Source organism: Erinaceus europaeus, chromosome 1 (genome assembly GCF_950295315.1).
Source record: "Erinaceus europaeus chromosome 1, mEriEur2.1, whole genome shotgun sequence".
NCBI classification, from domain to species: domain Eukaryota; kingdom Metazoa; phylum Chordata; class Mammalia; order Eulipotyphla; family Erinaceidae; genus Erinaceus; species Erinaceus europaeus.
In genome coordinates, this window is record NC_080162.1 from 170,068,328 (window position 1) to 170,091,698 (window position 23,371).

A 23,371-nucleotide genomic window follows, 5' to 3' on the forward strand; every position below is an offset into this window, starting at 1 on the left:
TCGACTCCCGTAAATTGTATTTAAATGTGATTAAGGTGAATGCCTTTCAGATTCCCTAATGCAAATAATATATTGTAAATTTGAAAAAGCCGACAGTTTATACCTAAAATATATTTCTGACACTAGATAAATTGTGGATTTCAACAGAAAAAAAGTGTTTATTATGGGTATAATCTAGTACTTCTGAAAAAATTATCATATCACATGTATTAACTTTACACCCTGAAATATACTTTAGGGTCATCTTAGCTATTATTTTACATAAGAGAAAACTGAGGCACATATATTTTTTTTCCCACTTATGTTTAGTAAAGTGACTTGGCCTCAAGGTTATTAAGTAAGAGCTTTAATTTCCACTTAAGGATTTTTGACTCCATAGTCAGGACTAATTTCTAATATACTTCTTGAGAAAATTCCCAATTTCACACTTTGAAAGAGTGCATTTAATCTTATCAGTAACCAGACACTTTTAAATTCAAGAATAAAGAAGTCTTTAGTTAGGGGTTCACGTTCACGCAAAACAATAGCTACCCGAGGAAAAGAAATGAAAGTGATAGCTAAATATTTCTTTTTAAGCAAAAATGCTTCAGACTCTGCAAAGCCATGAAAGGAAAGAATTTGGTATTACATTTAAATCCTCATATTCAAATGTCTCATGCACATCTCAATTCTATTTCAAAAGCTATATGTAGTTCAAGAAACAACTTAAGAGTTGTTGGGATTTATGTTCAATGCATTTTTATTAAATTCAGTTTGCTGCATAGCTATTATCATCAATATAGTTCTGAAAATTGGTTGAGTTGGCAATTGAGTTTTTTGACATGCTGGTTTAATTGCTAGCTAATTAGTGGCTGAATTGCATTTAACAGATGGTTGGAAAGAATGTTGATATAAAAACAGTCACATTATTCATTAGAGTCAAGTAAGTATCCTGGAAACGTTTTTGCATACCAATATAAACTCTATTTAAAAAAAAATCTACGTTATAACATCTGAATATAATGTGAAATGAACTTAGTGATCAAAATGAATGCCATCCAGAGTGACACAAATTATTATGTATTACTAACAATGGCATAAGTGAGCATCAGGAAAGTTACATAGGAGAAATGCTTTTAGATTAAAATATCAATTACATAAGTATACTCCTGGAGAAATTGACATCAATGTTGTTTGACATGTTACCCTGGATTGTTGAAGGATCTACAAATTCAATACAATCCTTAGAAAATGAACCAAGATGTTGTAGTTACTCCAATCTCCCAATGATTTTAAGAGATATATATTACTTTCTTCACTTATAAAATGTGTGAGGAAATCCCCAACTTTCATATAGCTACTATATTTTGGGAATGGATCTTTAGTAGGATATGAACTCATGTCCATTTAAATCTGAACCTAGGACCTTAGATGTCTTAGTGTGATTCTTTTTGTTGCAAGGAAAAAACAAAAAGTAGAAGTGGGGAGACCAGCTAAAAGGTGATGCATTGGAGAATGAGAAAGGCATGATGGTATGTATACTGAGAGTTCTACCACTCAGTAAAATAATAAGAATAACAAAAATGGACCTACTACATGACTCTGAGATTTCTCTTCGGGATTTATCTAAAGGAAATAAAAACGCCTATCCAAAGGTATCTACGCACATCTATGTTCATAGCAGCAGTTTGTAATAGTCCAAACATGGAAGTAATCCATATACCTGATAGATGAGTAGCTTAAAAAGTTGTAATATATATATATATATATATGATGGAATAACACTCAGTTGTTAAAAATGATGAAGTCATCTCCTTTGCCTCTTTTTGGATGGAACTTGGAGTGATCATGTGAAGTGAGATAAGGAAATATGCATGTCAGATTATTTCACTTATAGGTGGAATTTAAGACACAAGGACAGAGAAGGAAAATGTAAAATGAAACTTGGAGTGGCTGTGATATATTTATAGCAAATCAAAGGACTCTAGGGGAGAAGGGGAAGAGAGAAGCCACAGAGGGCATTGGGATCCTGGCACATGATTGTTGGGGGTGAGAATGTTTTGTCGATACCTATTAAAGGGAGATGAGAAATTATATGCATGTGTTATCAACTGTACTATATACCATCGACTGCCCAATAAAATTAAGAAAATGAATGATGTTCAATTTTAGCTGAAAACAATATCTTTGCTATTTGTTGGTTTTGATAGTCTACACAGTTGCTGTATCCTCAAATACTATTATATAAATTATTCCATTGAAAAATAATATTTGTATGGGATATTAAAACTATCATATTTATTTATTCATTTATTTTACCACCATCAGGGTTAATGCTGGGGCTTGGCTCTACCGGTAGTCATTGCCCCCCTTTTTCCATCCTTTCTTTTTATTTGATAGAACAAAGAAAAATTTGGACATTTGGCAGCATTTACTTCACTGCTGAGAAGCTTCACCCCTGCAGGTGGGGACTGTGGGTTTGAACCCAGGTCATTGTGCATGGTAACATGTGTACTTAACTGGGTGCATCAGTACTTGACCCTCAAAGTAATCATATTTTAAAAGTTGGAATAATTTAACCCACCATTTTTGATTGCACATCTTGAGATCTAAAGAACTTTAGTAACATTCTTTGTTTTTGCCATGGTGTTGGAAGAGGTAGAAAGGGAAGGGAAATCCTGGTCTTGTTTTTAGAAAAGTTAGAATTTCAAAAGGAAGACACAAGATATCACAAAACATATTTAGGAGGAACAACTGAAGGTAGAGCAAATTTAAAATCATGAAATTATGCTTCATCACAATCACTCCTGATAGATTAGGAAGCAATTATGTCCAAAGAAAGAAAGCGAAATGATAGAAAGAACAAAAGAAAGAATGAATAAAAGAGAAAGAATAGTTATGGAAGCTTGATGTGTGACTCCCCATTTTTGTTTTATGATCCTTCATCTTCCGCCACTATTTTTTTTTTCCCCCCAGAGGGGTGAGGCCCTGGTTTCTAGTGAGACTGGGCCTTGAACTTAAAGCTCTGTGGCCTCAGACATGAAAGCTGGTTTGCAGAGCCACTACATCAGGTAAACCACCTAACTTTTTTTTTCTCTCATTTATTTGATGGGACAGAGAGTAATTGAGAGGATGGGGGAGATAGAGAGGGAAAGAAGATGACAAACACCTGCAGACTTGCTTTTTCACTAGTGAAGTAATGGGGGGTGGGGTGGGGCCTCCTACTGAGCATGGTGTGTGCTCAAACAAATACCACCTCCAGGCCATTCTCTCCTTCTACCGCCACTATTTTTATGCTGGGAACTGCCATTGTCATTAAATTAAGAGTAAATCCCTTCTGGACTGGATTAAGGTTTTGATAGTTTTAGCTCAAAGCTTGTGTTTTGCTAGCTCAAGTCACCTGTTAGGCACAGGGCACCTGATACTGATTAAGGTAATGTTTGTTCCTGAGGCTGACTGCTTTAATGCATAAAGTCTGTTTGAAAAGGCAATAAAATGGGGAAGCTAGCAAGTGAAAAGACAGCTAGCATTTCTGTGATACCATGATATCTCTTGATCTCACTCTGATCAAGCCCTGGGAATCATTCCCTCTCAGCCCTCTGAGTCTACACTTGACTGACCCTTGGCCTTGACAAATGGGAATGAAAGACAGAAGAACAGTAATTAAGAGTATTTGCTGCTTACAAAACAATTAGCTTACAATCAGAAAGACACTAAAATGAGTGTGCCCTTAAATTTAATGAGGTGATATTTTAAAAGAAAAATTTTGAAGAATTTTAATATATTTCTTTTTGCTGCCTATAATGTGTCATCATTTCTTTCCATACAATTGTGATTTCTTTTCATAAAGAAAATACAGGAGATAATCATCTTTTCTTCATAAATATGAATACTCTGGACAGGATTACTAAGAGAATGAAATTACAAATTGAATAATTCTATTTTCTTCCTAACTTCTTGAGGTAGAAAAGACATAAATATCAAAGTACTATGTCTTATCATTTAGAAGAGAACGGTCCTCTGCTTGGCAAATTTTAAATATGCATGAAAATAGGGTGGCAGCCCTTCATGAAATAAAAATGCAAGTTTTGTATTTTAGTTCTACATTTATAGATGATCCTCCAGAAAGATATAGAGGGTATTATTCATTGAAGGAACTGGAAGTTATAATATGATTGAATAAAGATCCCATTTTTCTCTTTGAGGTGATTTATATTTAAATGAGTTCATCATAATCCTCTAAACTGAAGTGCAAATTAGCTATCAAAGTCCTTTGCTGTAAGGGTTGTTTTACATAATAATGAATTTCACAGAAGTCCCTCAAAGGGAAATATTGATTTATGCAACATCACAGGATATTGCAGTTCTAGTAACACTTTAGATTAGTGCTATATAGACAGCATATATAAAAATAATAGTATCTTAATTTCTCTGTTAACAAGTGTGGGTAGCATAACTTTTCTCAACAGAAGTATATTTAGAACAGAAGCTTTCAATAAAAGGGATTGGGTGATAGCACACCCAGCTGAGAATACACATTATCATGCCCTAGGATCTGGATTCAAACTCTTAGTCTCCATGTGCAGGGGAGAAGCTTCACAAGCACTGTTTTAAGTGCTGCAGATATATCTTTTTTCTGTCTTTATTTCCCCTCCTCACTCAATTCCTTTCTGTTCTACTAAGTAATATAAAGGAAAAAAAAAGTGGTCTGGGAGGTAGCATAATGGATAAAACACTGGACTCTCAAGAATGAGGTCCAGAGTTCAAGCACCAGCATCACATGTACCAGAATGAAGTCTGATTCTCTCTCTCTCTTTCTCTTATCTTTCTCACTAATAAATAAATAAAATCTTTAAAAAAAAAAGGAAAAATGCTCCCCCCCGGATTATTCAAGCAGGTCCCAAGTCCCAGCAATAATGCTAGTTGCTAATAATGATAATAATAATATTACATTTTTGCTATCATTTTTTCTCCACACTAACTTACTGAATATTCATGTTGAGTATATGACTTGAGTTTTATTTATTTATTTTTTATTTTATTTATTTATTTTTTTAAATATGGAACGCTTCACGAATTTGCGTGTCATCCTTGCGCAGGGGCCATGCTAATCTTCTCTGTATCGTTCCAATTTTAGTATATGTGCTGCCGAAGCGAGCACATGACTTGAGTTTTAAAAATGGGACTTTGGGCCTGGGGAGATAGAACAGCTGTAGCACATAGGATTTACATGTGAGCTGCCCCAGGTTAAAGCAGCCAGCACAGAATACTGACAACTGAAATTGACAGTTCAGGTCATCCTCTCCCTCTCCCTCTCCCTCTCCCTCTCCCTCTCCCTCTCCCTCTCCCTCTCCCTCTCCCTCTCCCTCTCCCTCTCCCTCTCCCTCTCCCTCTCCCTCTCCCTCTCCCTCTCCCTCTCCCTCTCCCTCTCCCTGTCTTTCTCTCCTCCCTCTCCCCTCCCTCTCCTTTTCCCTCTCCTTCTCTTTCTCATGAAAATAAGCAAATATATCTTTAGAAATAAATAAATTGATCATATGTATAAGGAAAGTTTTGTTCATGAATATATGCTTATGCCTGCTTCCAATATCAAATAGTTGCAATTAATGAATCTTCACCCTGCACTGGTTACCCTGCTATATATAACTTAGACATCCTACCTTATTCATGTGTCACACTATTAGGAAGTTGTTACTATGACAACTTTACAAATGAGAAAACAGACCAAAATATGTGGTCTGCAAAGATTTGAATAAGAATTTACCCTTCTTATCCTACAGTCTTATCAAGCAATATTAAATCAATAATAATAATAATAATAATAATAATTTACTTTTCTTAGGTATAATATTATGCTATGCCACCACTTCATATCTGTCTTCTTTTTCTTCTTGAGTTCTATACAACTTACCACTAGAAGGCAGACTCCAGTCCTCACATCAGTGACATAATCAACAAACAAGAAGACCCTATAGTCTAGGAAACTTAAATTCCAATAAGTTCTCATCACTCAGGAATGACCCAAGTAACTACACTTTGAAGAGATCCTGTGACCAGAATTTGAGGTTGGGACTATATGTTGACAAAGACACTTTATTCACTCACAAGATCTAGCCTTATATTTTAGGCCACTCACTAGTTATGTGGCTATAAAAAACAAACAAACAAAAAATAATTTAACTCTTTGAAAATGTTTTCTCAGCTGAGAATGGATTAAAAATATTATTAATTATTTTCTAAATGTATAACTCAGCAATTTAAGGTTCATGCTGACTCTCAATGTAAAACAGAAAACGGTAAATCTTTAATGTTGGAACACAGAGTAGATTTGGAGGGGCATAATCTACTTACCAGATGTCTTTCTAACCCTCCTCTCCTCTCCCAAGAGCCTCTGAGGCATCTGAGGCCCTGCAGAACACAATTTTCAGATTATGCACAAACTCATCTCTCTGTTTCTCCCATTTTCCATTTCATTTTTAGTAATTGAGAGGGAAGGGAGAGATAGAGTGGCACCTGCAGCACTGCTTCAGCACTGATGAAGTTTCCCCTGTAGGCAGGGACCAGAGCCTTGAACCCGTGTTCTAGTGCATTGCAATGATTGCACTCAACCAGGTTTGCCACTGCCCAACCCCTGCATCTCCCATCTTTCATATTTTATGATATAAAAATATATGCAGTCACATGTAAAGAGCATTAGAGTTAGACTCGGAAAGAGCTACATTTGAGCCAATAATTCAAAGGAGAGAGGACATTAAATGACAGCACGAGCTGATAATTCAAAGGAGAGAGGACATTAAATGACAGCACATATAGTCAAATAATATGGACATGAGCAGTCAGGAGTACTGCTGATGTGAATTCTGACACTGTTTACTAAAGTTTCGCAGGGTTTTATCACTACGGGATTGGGTTTTGCAATCATTTATTTGACATGTGTTAAATATCTCTGTAGTTAATTTAGTAAAGTACTTAATAGGATATTACTTTAACCTGGCCATGGTATTATTTAAATTGATTTTATTTTCAAAAATTCATCATGATGTCAACTTAAAAATATTAAATTATGATCTATTGCTTATGTCATCAGCTGTATGTTTTCTTTATAAAAAATATGAATTCCAAGCAGATGTTTTCAAAAAGCTTTCCGAAAAGTGAAAACTCAGATCTGTTGTTGCAACTCTTAGCTTAACAACTTTATTGGCCTGTCTTAAACTCCATTAAATTAGGCCAGTGTCCCCATGACCCTACACTGTTCCTGTGATTGACAGTGGTTCAGTGACTTAATTTTAACATGTCTCTCCTCAAAGACTCGTTTCACTTACCTGCCTCTGCCTTATGCTGCTTCTCAATCTTCTCCAGGCGTCCCAACAAGGAGTCAATTTTAGTTTTGATCTGGGTTAATTCTTTCTTGATTGTCTGTAACTCATCTGATTTCACTGGGAAGAGGGAAAGGGAAAGAAGACAATAGGCATATAGAAGCTCAGTTAGAATACAAGAAATCCTATATTTTCTCAATACTGTAAAATCACAGTTTACTGTTCAATCTGAACAGTTTAGTGATCTGGAATGTTGGTTGATTTTACCAGCTATAAATTTATTCAAGAAAATCTAACAGTTGATAACCGATTTTTTTTCACTAATGTTTATGGCAGGTGAAAGAAAAAATAAGTTTTTTTTTTTTTTTTTTTTTTTGCCTCCAGGGTTATTGCTGGGGCTCAGTGCTCACTATGAATCCACTGCTCCTGGAGGCTATTTTTCCCATTTTGTTGCCACTGTTGTTGTTATTGTTGCCACTGCTGTTATTGTTAGATAGGACAGAGAGAAATCGAGTGAGGAGAGAAAAATAGACAACTGCAGACCCGCTTCACCACCCATGAAGCGACCCCCCCCACCCCCGCAGGTTGGGAGCAGGGTCTCCAACCAGTCCCTGCGCTTTGTGCCATGTGCACTTAACCTGCTGCACTACCCCCAGACCCCCCAAATTAGAAATATTTTATAAAGTAAGTGATAACTTTTAGCACATAGCAAACATTCACTGTAAGACAGATTTGCATCAAAAAAACAATTGAACCATGACAGGTATGTTGATACTACTTTGAGTTATATATTATAATTCACACTGTAATATTTAATGTATTTTAATCCAGTTCTTTGATAATTGATTGAAACTAGGACATAATATTTATCCTCTAGCAGTTAGGGGGCTCTTTGTCCAGCTGATCAATTGCTATTTCACCCTTTTTTTTTTAATCAGGTAATGGGTTGTACAAGATGACTCTTTTTAAACCTTGGAATGAGGCAGTGATGGGACGGGTCCTGAAATAAGTGCAGCCTGCACTGTTCCCAGCTGTGACCATGAGCTGCGAGCTCAGACCAATAGGGACTTCGAGGTTATGTAGGCTCTGCGGCTAAATATAAATATATACGTGGGCCCTGGGTTGGATGGAGGAAACAGTTAATTTTATTCAAATATATATATTTTTCAAGAATGGGAGCTACTCTCAGCACTAATCCAACTTTCTAGCCCTTTTCTCTACTCTGACTTAATCTTCACAAGACACTATTTTCATCCAACTCCACATTAGCTATTAAACTCAGGCAAAAACTATGATAGTTGTGGGTCACTAGGAACATGCATAAAATAGACTTCTTAGTAAAAAAGAAATCCCTAACCTCATCTGCTCTGTTTCTACCTTTTGGTTCCCCTTCATTAATCATTTTGTCCCACTTTATATCTTACTGCCTTTCAGCCACCAAGTTGCAGATGCTACCATGATTCTATCCTGACTTCTCTGGGGAGATGACCTCACCAACGTGTCCTGGAACCTCACTTCTCCAGAGCCCACTAGCAAAAGATAGAAACAGGCTGGGGGTATGGATTGACCTGCAAATGCTTATGTTCAGTAGAGAAGCTATTATAGAAGCCAGAACTCTCACCTTCTGCACCCCCAAAATAATTTTGATCCATACTTCCAATGGGGGAGAAGAGGTAAGGGGAAGATGATCAGAGGACTCTGAACTTCAACTCCATTAGGACCCAGAGAGAGAAAAGGAAATAGAGAGGGACATTTGGATGTTTATGTGTGACTTGGAAAGGAAGAGTAGATGGAATCTTAAAAAAAGGGAGGGGGGCAAATAGATACAAATATAGACAGTTATAGAAATAATAGTTAACCCATATCTGTAACCTTAGGAAAACTGCTGTAGTTTACAGTGGAGGAGTTGGGGATTCAGAATTCTGGTTGTGGGAATGGTGTGGAGTTATACCCTTTTGTCTTGTAATTTTGAGAGCTTGTTTGGAGGTTCTAGCAGGGAAGCATAGTCACTTGTATACCATCGACAGAAGACAGTCTGTCTTTTTTTGGGGAAGGCAGTCTTCGACTGAGTGCATAGCTTTGGGAGGGAGGCACATGGAGTGGTGAGGGAGGAAAGGGACATCGCCTAGCCAGCCAGATCAGCCAAATCAACCCTGGTAATCAATGGGGTGACAGATGTTGCAGCCAGATTGCCCTCACGTCCTGTCTTGTAATTTTGTAGATCAACATAAAATCACTAATTAAAAAAAAAAAGGTTGTGTGGGGGAAAATGAACTCTTCTACACCACTATTTGGAATGTAAATTGGTACAATCCCTGTGGAAAATAGTCTGTAGAATCTCAAAACACTGGAAATGGAGTTATCCTACGACCTGCCTATTTCTCTCCAATGAATATATCTAAAGGAAGTGAATGCAACTATTCAGAGATCTATATACTCCTATATTCATAGCAGCATAATTTGTAATAACCCAACCATAGAGGCAACCCAGATGACCAATGATAGATGAGTGGCTAAGAAAGAGTATCATACACAATGGACTACTATTCAGCTGTCAAAAAAGAATGAAATCATCTTCCTTTGCCTCATCTTGTATGAAACTTGGGGGAATCATGTTAAGTGTGACAAGCCAAAAAGAGAAGGATGGATGCTGGATGACTTCACTCATAAGTGTAATTTAAGAAAGAAGGCAAGGAAGGGAAAATAAGAACACAAAGTAGCATGGACTGAGTGTAGTATATTGTATGAATGCAAAGAACTCTGGAGAGAAAGGAAGGGTGGGATGGGGGAGGAGGGAGGGGTTTTCGGTTCCTGATGCATGATGATAGAAAAGGATTTAAAGAGACTTCACGTGTGGAATGACAACCCTTAAGCTTCATTATTCGGGTGAGACTTTTCCTTTCATAGTATACTCTAATTTCATCTCAGGTGGTTCACTTTCTAACAAAGTCCCATAACCTAGATATACACCAGTTTCTGTGAGAGAGCGAGCTTATGTTCACACGTATCCATAAACTACTGCAAAATATATACCAGAAAGCAGAAGTACACTAGAGTTTGCAGCGAGTACCTCCCTAACACTTCCTTTCCACTATTCCAAGCTTTGGGTCCATGATTGCTCAACAATTTGTTTGGCTTCGTATGTTAACTCTTTTTTCAATCACCAGATTCCATATGCCACCAGGATGCTGGCCAGGCTTCCCTGGATTGAAGACCCCACCAATGTGTCCTGGAGCTCAGTTTCCCCAGAGACACACCCTACTAGGGAAAGAGAGAGGCAGACGGGGAGTATGGACCGACCAGTCAACGCCCATGTTCAGCGGGGAAACAATTACAGAAGCCAGACCTTCTACCTTCTGCAACCCTCAATGACCCTGGGTCCATGCTCCCAGAGAGATAGAGAATGGGAAAGCTATCAGGGGAGGGGGTGGGTTATGAAGATTGGGTGGTGGGAATTGTGTGGAGTTGTACCCCTCCTACCCTATGGTTTTGTTAATTAATCCTTTCTTAAATAAATTTTAAAAAAAAGGATTTAAATTGGGGTGAGAGTGCTTTGCTGATATTCATGACAGAGTGATGAATTGTACCTATGTGTTAAAATTATATTGTAAACAATTACCCCCCCCCAATAAAATGATAACAAAGTACTTCTATGAACATAGCTGTGCATAAATATCTATGGATATGTATTTTTGTGTCTTGGATGGATGCCTAAGAGAATTGAAGGTTCATATGGTAGGTCCATTCCCAATGTTCTGAGAAATCCCAGACTGTTTCCCACAGAAGCTGAACCAACTTAGATTCATACCAACAGTGTATAAGAGTTCCTATTTCCCTACATCCTCACTATCTGACATGGAACTTGAAGGAATCATGTTAAGTGAGGTAAGCCAGAAGAAGGATGTGGTGATGCAATATACCTGTGCAGTGGTCTGCGCAGGCGCATGGTGGACTGTGGGCGGATCCAGGCTGTGCTGGTCTACAAAGGAAAGGACAGCCAGCCGGAACTCACTCTCTTTGGCTGTTGCTGCTTCTCCTGGTTGGAAGCATCTTGGGGTGGAGGTGCACCAGGTCCCGCCATGGCTACTTCTCCTGGGAACTGAGCACCTGTGACTCTGCTAGCCGGTAAACTTTTAGACCTCTCTACAGCCATGAGCAACCTTTACCAGAGCTGATAATTATTTATCTTATGGGACTAAACTTTTGATAACTACATTCAGACTTTATAGACCTAGCATACTCTTAAGCCTTGATGATAAGTGCTTATTTGCCTTTTACCTGTTTCACCTTAATAAACCTTGTATTGTTTAAACCAGTTCCCAGCTCCCCACTGTGAATCCTTTTATGCACCGCAGCAGCCCCCACTTCTAACCCCTTTTTTAGTTAAATATCAACAGAAGGAGGAATATTGGATAACCTCACTCAAAGGTGGGACTTAAGAAACAAAGAAAACAAAAGTACAGGATGAAATTTAGAGTAGCAGTGGTCTATTACAGATTCTATTGCAGGAACTAAAGGAAGAGATAGGAGGGGACTGAAGGGAGTTTTGGGGACCCAGTCACAGTGGTGAAGGAAGATGTCAGTTGGTATGCAGACATTTATCATGCTGAGATAAGAAATTATACATATGTGACAACAACTGCCTTGTAAATTACTTCCCACAATAAAGTGATATTTTTAAAAAGCAAATTTTATTTACGATGAGAAATTGAAAAATAAAAACTGCAAGTATCAGGGACCCTGTGGAGTTTTCTATTATGAAACAGCAAACAAAGCAGGATACAGTTTAAACCAGAGAATTGCTCTTTATGCCAATTATGTCAAAGACATCAAAGTGTCATTGTTCAATTGCAGCTAAATTTGAGAAACATCCTCTGTCACAATTGCAAATTGATTCTGCTTTGTAGAATGATTTTCATTTCCTTTGATGGAAGCATGTCATGTAGTTTTACTTAAACCTATCAACTCCAATAGACAATATTTTATCTTCAAACATTAGATTTAAATACAAGAGAAATGGGACTCTGGCTGAAAACTAGAATGCTCCATTTCCTACTAAGTGAAAACATTCCTTAGTCTAGGAATGCAGGTGACTATTTTAGTTTATTTATCTCTTAAAAGCATACACAAACAAGGCTCAGTCCCCCTGGCACCACCATAAACCAGAGCTATACACTACTCCAGTAGAAAAAAATACTTACATAAATAAATCATCATACTCCCTTTTATAGAAGCAACATTGCAAACCAACTTGAAATCTTTTTAAAAACATTTTTATTGTTTTTACTTACTGGATGGAGACAGCCTTCTACAAAATAAAGAGGGTAGGGGAAAATGCAAAGGGAGAGAGAAAGAGAGATACCTGTAGCACCCCTTCACCACTCTCAAAGCTTTCCCCCTGCAGGTGGGTACCAGGAGCTCAAACCTGGGTCCTTGCACAATGTAACATGTGTGTTCAACCAGGTGTGCCACCATTCAGCTCCTTGAAAATTTCCGTTCTTTTGATCAGAACAATATACTATCTAGTCACATAGTGCATGGAATCAGATACACCCTTGTTCAAATCTGTTTCCTTACGGGGGTCAGGTTTGCACTATTTACAATATCCATTATTTGCCTTAGAGGCTTGCTATATGAATCTATGAGATAACATACACAAAGATTTTTTCCTTTGCTTGTTTGATTTTTCTGTTAGCTTGTGATTTCCTCTAGGCCCTGAAGAATTTTTGGTTCAGGCTTCTAGTGTTTTCTGTGTCTTAATAGATCCCCTTGTCCTATTGACTAATGACAATTTTGTAGCTTATCATAAGGTCCTAGGCCTTGATGTTGGCCTCTGGTTAAAAATGATATTAACAGGTTTAAGAAGAGTTCTTAGATTAGTACCTAATGAAAACTTCCTGTCTTTTCCCTTTAAGCCAGATCCATGAAAATGTATCAGATTTCACATTAATAAAAGACTCATGTGTCTGATGATATAACATTTTATTTTACTTAATTTATTACTATGTAGAGACAGAGAGGCAAAGAGAGTGAAAGATACCATAGCATCAAAGCTTCCTTCAGTGTGACGGGGGGGGGGGGGGGGGGGGTCGGGTTGGGCTTGAATCTAGGCCACAGAAATGGCAAAGCAGCACACTATTCAAAGTGAGTTATTTCACTGACCCAATACAGCACTTTAAAAGAAGAAATTTTGGATGGCTTTCTGAAGGAAGACATATTAATAAGCTTACCTTACCATAAACACTCTAGGACCAAAGTATTTTGAATGGGGAGAAGATATTTAATTCATTTTCTTCCTTTCTCATTTCTCCTTTGCTTCCTTCTTTTTTATTCCTTTACTTCTTTTTCTCTTACCTTTTTACTCTGCTTGAATTTTAATAGAATTTAATTCAGTGTGCTATAATAAGAATTTAGCAAATACCAGAAAACTTATGTGTATATGTAGGTATGATCACTACATGCCAATTTTAACCAGGTGAACACATTTCATTGAAAGTTTTGTGCATGTCTGGGCCTTTCAATTCCAGGCACCCAATTAACTATCAGATGGGGAGAGAGAGAAGAGCAGACAAGAAATGCAAAGATAAAATTAGCAGGGAAATATGTATTCTCATTAACAGAAATATTATGTTAAAGAAGATGAACCTGAACAGAAAACACACCTTTGATGACTACTATTTTGTGATTTTTCCAAATTCACAACCCTCATCTTTAAACACATAATGCAAAGAGTACAAGGCCTTTGTATTTCTTTTATTCTTTTACACTTAAGAATACTTTTTATCAATTTGCTCCTACATAATTGGCATATAATTACATAATATTTTTATATTTTTAAAGTAAAGTTGTATTAGTGTATATGAGGAACTTGAGAATATTACATATAGTTGCTAAAGATTATAAATTTTTCAATTTAAAAGTTATGAATTTTCAAATTTTAGAAAACTGTTTTGCTTCCAGTCTTTCAGTTATTTCTCCTTGGGTCATTTCCTTTTGTCTTTCCATTTATCTTTGGCTCAAATCACAAGACAGCATTATAGCATTATAGATGTCTTCTAAAATATCTTGTGGGTATTCTCAACTATTTAGGCAAATTTATCTTTTATATTAATTTAAATTCCCATCTCTAACTGGTTACTTTCAAATATATATATATACCTTTGATCGCACACATAAATGAGGACTGATGTACCCAGCTGCTGACTCAGTTGCTTGACTTAACATGCCAATAAGCGTTTGAAAAAAACTTTAAAAATATTTATTATTTAATAGGACAGAGAAGTTGAGAAGGGGAGGGGAGACAGATAAGGAGAGAGAAGGAGAGATACCTGCAGCATTGTTTCACCACTCATGAAGGTTTCCCTTGCAGGTGGGGACCAGGGGCTTTAACCAGATCTTTGTGCAGAGTAAAATGAGCTCAATCGGGTGTGCCACTAGAAATACAACTTTAAGTCTTCGTTCGCAACCAGCATCTCTGAAAACATTTCCTACCCCCCAAAATGGTAGGTCCACCTTTCCAGGTCCTAGGATAAATTGCTTTAGCTTGCTTTTAGATGCTGTAGTAACTAGGAATCAGGTCATATCATATCATAGCTATAAACAAAACAATCTAATGTATTTTTCCTAAACTATCACTATAATATTTTTGATTTTCTTAAAAAGGTGTCATAATACATCTGAGGACTTAATATAAGTCATATCTGACTTGCTCTCTCTAAAGAGTTCACTGACTTGCTGATAAATCTTATTACATTTCTGTAGCCTTGGAGGTAGACCAGTGGATAAATGTTATTACATTCTGATACAGTCAATAAAATAATATTTGTGTCTCTTGCTGAAACATGAGATATAATCCAAAAGGAAATTAGGTTCAAGGGATGATGCTATCTGCCTATATTAAAAAAATGTGTATCTCTGATTCATGTGGTAAAAAATATTTCAAATTATTTCAACAACCTGTGGGTCAAGTCTATTTAAGGACAAATAAAAAAAATCTTTAGCTGTCTAGATCAGTGGTTCTTAACAGAGGTAACATTGCCTTGCAGGGAATATGGAGACATCCTGACTGCCACAGTTTAGAGGGGTGTTGATGGCATCTGCTGGTCATCTGCACTGTTAGCCTTTCTACAGGATTTGCCCCCACACTGCACCAAATATTAGGTAGGGGTTGGGATATAGCACATTTAGAACAGAGATATTTTATCATACTAGAGGACCTGTGTTTGATTATATATCCACATATATATATTATTATATCCACATATAAAAGTTTTCAGAATACGTGCTCCTACATACACCTATATAATTTTTTCTCTATATTTTTAGACAGTGAAACAGTGAACGAATGTTGAATGCATTATTTCATTCAGTGATTGCTTCCTAACACCTGCAGTGTGCACCCATGCATCCAGCATATCACTAGCAGCTGTTAGATGCACATGCAATGCAGCAACACGTTAATTCTCATCATTAATATAGAAAGGAGGCACGTTAAGCTTGTTTTGCGATTTTGAATATTAAATGTTAAAGAAGTTAAGATAGACTAGCAAAAGACAATGAAACCAAGCCACACTTTATATTTGTTTATTTGATTCTTTCCACCATCCCTGAGTCCCTGTAAGTTTCTCCTCCCCAGCCTTCCCCCGGCCCCCAAGCTCTTTTTGACATGTATTGTGTTAAAAGTGGTTTAAAAGGCTGAATGTTTTGGCGGCACAAGTTCATATCACCTGCTGATGTATGCTACTACACAATGCTCACCAAAGGACCAGTAGCTTTCACTGAAGTCTATAAAATCCCATCTACACTTACTCTCCACTTTCCGTCACCGTTAGTGATGATGGCTCTGCAGTCTAAAGACTTGATTCTTTTTGACTCTGCCTATTCCTTTGCTTTGCTTCTCTATATTCCCAATTGCATGTGGGGTATAGAGTTTCTCATTTTAATGAGCTATCTCATTGCCCTGAGGGAGTTTATAAATAGTGAGGGAGAAAATATGTAAGCAATTTATTCTAATATACAGTAATAAAATATGTATGTTTTACATTGTTTATGGAGGAATAAATGTAATGCATCTATCACTTGATATTAAAGTAATTTCATACTTTCAGGGCTCCCCCCAAAAAAACATTTAAAAGTCTGATAATGAAAGTTTGTGTGTACTTTGTCTGTGAAATAAGTACTGTTTGTAAAGGGTTGCATTTATATATTTTGTGAAAGGCAGAGATCTGATCGCCACACCCTGAATATGAGTGTCAGGAATCAAAGTCAGAGGAAACAGCAATGCTAAGGAAAGATAATTACAAACCTAAGAGACTTAAAAAAAAAAAAAAGAAAGAAAAACCCTCAATATTTTAGACTCTGAAAAGTAGGTAAGATTTTATCCTTTTTTTTTACTAACACAAGATATTGTGCAACTGATTTTCTAAGAGCAGTAGTATTTCTAAATCATGCAGCTAATTTTCAACTATGATATGCATAAAATCAAAATAAGTAAAATATAAAAGCAAGATTTATACTGGTGACATATCCCCTCCAGATATTAGGAGCTTTTCCCATGCAACATAAAGGAAAACTGAAAGAGTGAAGTTTTAATAAAATAGGGATGCATTGTTCCCTCTGTAGATGGCCTTTATTAATTACATAATACAATATAGCATTAATTCTGAGTAGCACAATAATGTGCGGTACATAAATATGAGCTATCCATACACATCTGCCGGTTTAACTCAGAACTTAGGTATATGAAAGCAGTATCAAAACTGAATGCTTTAAGAGTAAAAGTAAAAACTAGGACTGAACACAGCAAGCAATCAACAGTAGTACCTTGTATACATACTTTTTACAGACGGAAACAGGCAAGTTGTGCAGTCTACTGCACCCATGTTGGTTGTGATTTTCCATGCAGAAGGGTAGAAGCATATTTTTTGTAGGAGGGAAATAAGACAATTATCTTGGACAGGTAAATATACAATTAATGCTAGAAAACGTTCAAGTGCCCTGACATTCCTTTAACAGAAGCAATGATAAATGGGAATTACTAAAACTAAAAACCTGACTTACAAATACAATTGTAGTCATGAAATTTCTAGGGAAAAAACTGACTATTTTAGCAGAAGAAATACTGGGGAAAAATAATCTCACAATAAAAAAATAGAGAAAAGAGAAATACAAGACTGATGACAGAAGCTATTATATTAATATCCAAATGTGTTTCAAAAGAGAAGAGACAAGGAGAGGTGATGGAAAAATCTTTCAATAGAGGCATAGACTTCGAAAGATTAGTTTACATTTTCAAATAACTCATAAGGTCCAAAGTAAAATTGATAAAAATATATGAAACTAAATTTATCTTCCATAATTTTCAGCTTTAAAAATGGAAATCTTAAGCATTTTGAGAGAACAAAGGATTAATAAAAATATTGTCACTTATCTGGAACACTTGAAATGATAAGATGATGATAAGATATATGATGTTAAGGGGAAAATAAATAGGATTAAACCAAATTAAATAATGATAGGCCTAGACATAGTATGTGCATGTTACGGGAAATATTTTCTTAGATATGAATAGATTCGACAATCATATTGTCAGTTAATTGAATGATATGATTTCAGGAGCAGCCTAAAATTTAGGATAGGAGAACAGATATAATGAATCTTTAAAATTATAAATTATGTTCTGTTAATTAATAATTATGTCCTAGTGGGTAATGATGATAGACAATATAGGTTGACAAGTGAGCCTTAGATGCAGAGTATTTATAAAGAGAAGAGATGTAACATGGAAGTACATAAAAGAAGGTGGGAAGGAATTGTTAATGTATTCATGGAAAACCTGAGGGCTGTGGTGCACTTCAAGTACTCCAGATAAGTACCTCTACTTGTATCTCTCTTTGCCTCTATTTAGTTGTGTTGCAACAATCACCTGCTTTCTTGTGGAACTCCTCAATGTCAATATGTTGTCTCTTGGTTAGTGAAGGAGTAAGAGCCAGTAGGATTTCTTATATGTCTGATAGAAAGTTCTCTTGGAAGGGGCCAGACAGTAGTATACTGGGTTAAGCGCACATAGTACGAAGCACAAAGATTCATGCAAGGATCCTGGCTTCAGCCCCCTGGCACCCCACCAATGGAGGATATGCAATGCATATGGGTGCAATGCAATAGAGGATACCTCACAAGATGTGACACAAGGCTGCAGGTGTCTTTCTCTCCCCCCTCTATCTTCCCCTCCTCTCTCAATTTCTCTCTGTCCTATCCTGTAAAATGAAAAAAAAAAAAAAAACAAGGACAACAAAATAGAGTAAATGAATAAATAAATATTAAAAAATAAAAAGTAAGGATAAAGAAAGGATCCTAAAGGCTGCAATAGGACAACAAAAAGTCACTTATAGGATTATATGAAGATTATCAGCAGACTTCTCCACTCAAACTCAAAAAAACAGAAGAGAATGGCAAGATATCTATAGAGCATTCAATGAAGAAAGGTTTCAACCAAAGATAGTATATCCTGCTAGACTTTCATTCAAACTAGATGGAGGGATCAAAACCTTCTCAGATAGTCAACAGTTAAAGGAGTCAACCATCTCCAAACCTGGTCTGAAAGAGATTCTAAAAGACCTCTTATAAACAAGAACATCAACATACTACTTACCATATATCACAGCAAATAAAAAATTGTTGAATAATGGCACTATAATACATTAAATCCAAAATATCAATAAATGTCAATGGCTTAAACTCACCCATTAAAAAGTACAGAGTGGGAGGATGGAGCATGAAACACAACCCAACCATATGGTGCTTGCAAGAATCCCACCTGAGCTGAGAAGACAAATACAGACTTAAAGTGAAAGAATGGAAAACTATCATACAGGCTAATGGACCACAAAAAGGGCAGGAACAGCCATTCTTATCTCTTACACAATAGACTTTAAATTAATTAAAGTAATAATAAAAGATAGGCAAGGCCATTACATAATAATTAGAGGGTCAATCAACCAAGAAGATTTAACAATTATTAACATATATGCACCCAATGAGGGTCCATCAAAATACATCAAACACCTACTGAAAAAACTAAAAAATACATCAATAGCAATACAATAATAGTGGGAGACTTCAACACCGTGTTCTCACACATAGACAGATCAACGAAGCAAAGAATCAACAAAGAAACAAGATAATTAAATGAAGAGATGGGCAGACTAGACCTCCCGGACATTTTCAGAGTTCTCACCACAAAAAACTGGAATACACATTCTATTCAAATTCACCCAGAACATCCTCAAGGATAAACTACATCACATTAGGCCACAAAGATAGTATCAACAAATTCAAGAGCACTGAAATCATCCCAAGTATCTTCTCAGACCACAGTGGAGTAAAGCTAACATTCAACAACAAACAAACAATTACTAAAAGCCACAGAATTTGGGAACTCAACAACATGCTGCTTAATACCAGCTGGGTCCGAGAGGCACTCAAGCAAGAAATTCAGATATTCCTGGAAACACATGAAAATGAAGATACAAGCTATCAAAATATTTGGGACACAGATAAAGCAGTACAGAGAGGGACACTCATAGCCATATAATCACACATTAGAGAACAAGAAAAAGCTCAAATAAATGACCTTGCAGCATACCATAAGAACTTAGAGGAAGAGGAGCAAAGGAATCCTAAAGCAACCAGAAGAACAGAAATCACCAAAATTAGAGCAGAAATAAACAGCATTGAAAATAAGAGATCCACATAGAAGATCAATGAAGTCAAATGTTGGTTCTTTGAAAGATTAAACAAATTTGGCAAACCCCTAGCCAGACTCACTAAGAAAAAATAAAAAGAATACTCAAATAAATAAAATTGCAAATGACAGAGGAGATGTCACAACTGACACCACAGAAATCCAGACAATCATGCAAAATTTCTATGAAGAATTATATGCCACCAAGCTAGAGAATCTGGAAGAAATGGAAGAATTCCTAGAAACATATGCCCTTCCAAACCTGAACCAAGAAGAACTACAAAACCTAAATGCACCAATCACAGAGAAAGAAATCGAAACAGTTATTAAGAATCTTCCCAACTACAAAAGTCCTGGACTAGATGGCTTCACAAATGAATTCTATAAAACCTTCAGGAAACAGTTGATACCTATACTTCTAAAATTCTTCTACAAAATCAAAGAAACAGGAACACTCCCTTCCACCTTCTAAGAAACAGGAACACTCCTTTCCACCTTCTATGACGCCAACATCACCCTGATACCAAAAGCCGATAGGGACACAACAAAAAAGGAAAACTACAGACCAATATCTCTGATGAACATAGATGCCAAAATATTACACAAGATCCTGGCCAACCGGATACAGCAGCATATCAAAAATATTGTTCATCACGACCAAGTAGCATTTATCCTGGAATGCAAGGCTGCTTCAACATATATAAGTCAATCAATGTCATTCACCACATCAATAAAAGCAAAAACAAACACCAAATGATTATCTCAATAGATTCATGGAAAGTCTTTGACAAAATGCAACACCTATTCATGCTCAAAACACTGCAAAAAATAGGAATAGATGGGAAATTCCTCAAGATAGTAAAGTCCATATGCAGCAAACCTACAGCCATCATCATATTCAATGGACAGAAGCTGAAAGCATTACCTCTCAAATCGGGGACTAGATAGGGCTGTGCATTATCACCATTACTTTTCAACATAGTATTGGAAGTTCTTGCCATAGCAATCAGGCAAGAGAAAGAAATCAAAGGAATACAGATTGGAAGGGAAGAAGTCAAGCTCTCACTATTTGCATATGATATGATAGTATACATAGAAAAACCTAAAGAATCCAGAAGAAAACTACTGGAAGTTATTAGGCAATACAGCAAGGTGTCAGGCTACAAAATCAATGTACAAAAATCAGTGGCATTTCTTTATGCAAACACTAAATCTGAAGAAGAAGACATCTAGAAATCACTCCTATTCACTGTTGCAGTAAAATCAATAAAATACCTAGGAATAAAGCTGACCAAAGAAGTGAAAGACTTATATACTGAAAACTATGAGTCACTATTCAAGGAAATAGAAACTGATACCAAGAAATGGAAAGACATCCCATGCTCATGGATTGGAAGAATAAATATCATCAAAATGAATATCCTTCCCAGAGCCATAAACAAATTTAACATGATATCCATCAAAGTTCCACCAAGCTTCTTTAAGAGAATAGAAAAAAAAAAAAAAAACCTACAATCACTTATCTAGAACAAGAAAACACCTAGAATTGCCAAAACCATCTTGAGGAAAAGAAACAAAAATGAAATCATCACACTCACAGATCTCAAACTATATTATAAGACCATCATCATCATCAAAACACCTTGGTACTGGAGCAGAAAGAGGCACACAGACCAGTGGAACAGAACTGAAAGCCCTGAACTAAACCCCCACACCTATGGACATCTAATGTTTGATAAGGGGGCGCAAAGTATTAAATGGAGCAAAGATGCCCTCTTCAATAAATGATGCTGAAAAAATTGGGTTGAAATATGTAGAATAATGAAACTGATCCACTTTATCTTACCAGAAACAAAAGTCAACTCCAAATGGATCAAAGACCTGGATGTCAGACTGGAAACTATCAAATACTTGGAGGAAAACATTGGTGGAACACTTCCCCACCTAAACCTCAAGGACATCTTTAATGATACAAACCCAATTGCAAGGAAGACTAAAGCAAAAACAAACCAATGGGGCTACATCAAATTGAAAAGCTTCTGCACAGCCAAAGAAACTATCACACAAACAAAGAGACCCCTCACAGAATGAAAGAAGATATTCACATGCTATATATCAGTCAAGAGACTAATAACCAAAATACACAAAGAGCTCAGCAAACTTAGCACCAAAAAAGCAAATGACCCCATCCAAAAATGGGCAGAGGATATGAACAGAACATTCACTACAGAGAAGATCCAAAATGCTAACAAACACATGAAAAATTGCTCCAGGTCGCTGATTGTCAGAGAAATACAAATAAAGACAATATTGAGATATCACCTCACCCCTGTCAGAATGGCATACATAAAAAAGACAACAACAAGAAATGCTAGAGAGGCTGTGGGGACAAAGGAACCCTTCTGCACTACTGATGGGAATGTAAATTGCTCTAAGCTCTGTGGAGAGCAGTCTGGAGAACTCTCACAAGGCTAGACATGGACCTTCCATTTGACTCAGTCTTTCCTTTCCTAGGGATATACCCCAAAGACTCCATAACATCCAACCAAAAAGATATGTGTACACCTATGTTCATAGCAGCACAATTCATAATAGCTAAAACCTGGAAGCAACCCAGGTGCCTGACAACAGATGAGTGGCTGAGAAAGCTGTGGTATATATACACAATGGAATACTATGCAGCTATTAAGAACAATGAACCCACTTTCTCCAACCCATCTTGAATGGAGTTAGAAGGAATTATGTTAAGTGAGCTAAGTCAGAAAGATAAAGAGAAGTATGGATGATCCCACTCATAAACAGAAGCTGAGAAAGAAGAAAAGAAAGGTAAAGTAAAAAATCAGGCTTTGACTACATTTGAAGTAGGGCAACAAAGTAAAAATCTCTGGGTTGAGGGCAAGGCAGAAGTTTGGCCTCACTGGGGGGGGTTGGGGGGTGGGGACTGGGCTGGGATGGGACACAGTCTTTTGGTGGTGGGAATGGTGTTTATATACACTCCTATTAATTTGTAGTCATATAAATCACTATTTAATTCATATGAGAGGGGAAAATTGATTGAATGTCTCAAACTTTTTAATGCACAGACCATAGGCTGAGTCATTGCTATGCTGACTCTCTTAAAAGCTTAGATCAAGGAGAACAGAAGCAACCAGTGGCACAGCTATATACAAATAATGTCAAAAGACATAATAAATTATGGTGATGTTGTGTATGATACAGCAAATCCTAACAAAGGGGTTTTTCAAAGTTAACCCAATTGCCCAATAATATGATTATAGCAGAAACTATTTATTGCCTTCTTAAATCCTAAGACAGCGGAACCTCCCGCTTCCTCTAT

The 23,371-nt window shown here is 36.6% G+C and overlaps 1 protein-coding gene and 1 non-coding gene across 9 annotated transcripts in view; both read right to left on the reverse strand.

Moving 5' to 3' along the window:
• RALYL (RALY RNA binding protein like) overlaps nt 1–23,371 on the reverse strand; it is a 729,450-nt gene that overhangs the window by 37,210 nt on the left and 668,869 nt on the right. For 5 of the 8 annotated variants that reach the window (XM_060199431.1, XM_060199460.1, XM_060199427.1 and 2 more), the window contains 2 exons: nt 7,299–7,412; nt 6,328–6,384 (listed from right to left, as the gene is read on the reverse strand). In XM_060199431.1, coding sequence (XP_060055414.1) covers nt 6,328–6,384; nt 7,299–7,412 — 171 coding nt within the window. The remainder of the gene's footprint in view (nt 1–6,327; nt 6,385–7,298; nt 7,413–23,371) is intronic. The other 3 variants (XM_060199474.1, XM_060199446.1, XM_060199454.1) reach the window with 1 other exon arrangement.
• On the reverse strand, nt 5,034–5,140 carry LOC132542672 (U6 spliceosomal RNA). The gene has a single exon (XR_009553643.1). It is a non-coding gene; the product is annotated as a U6 spliceosomal RNA (small nuclear RNA).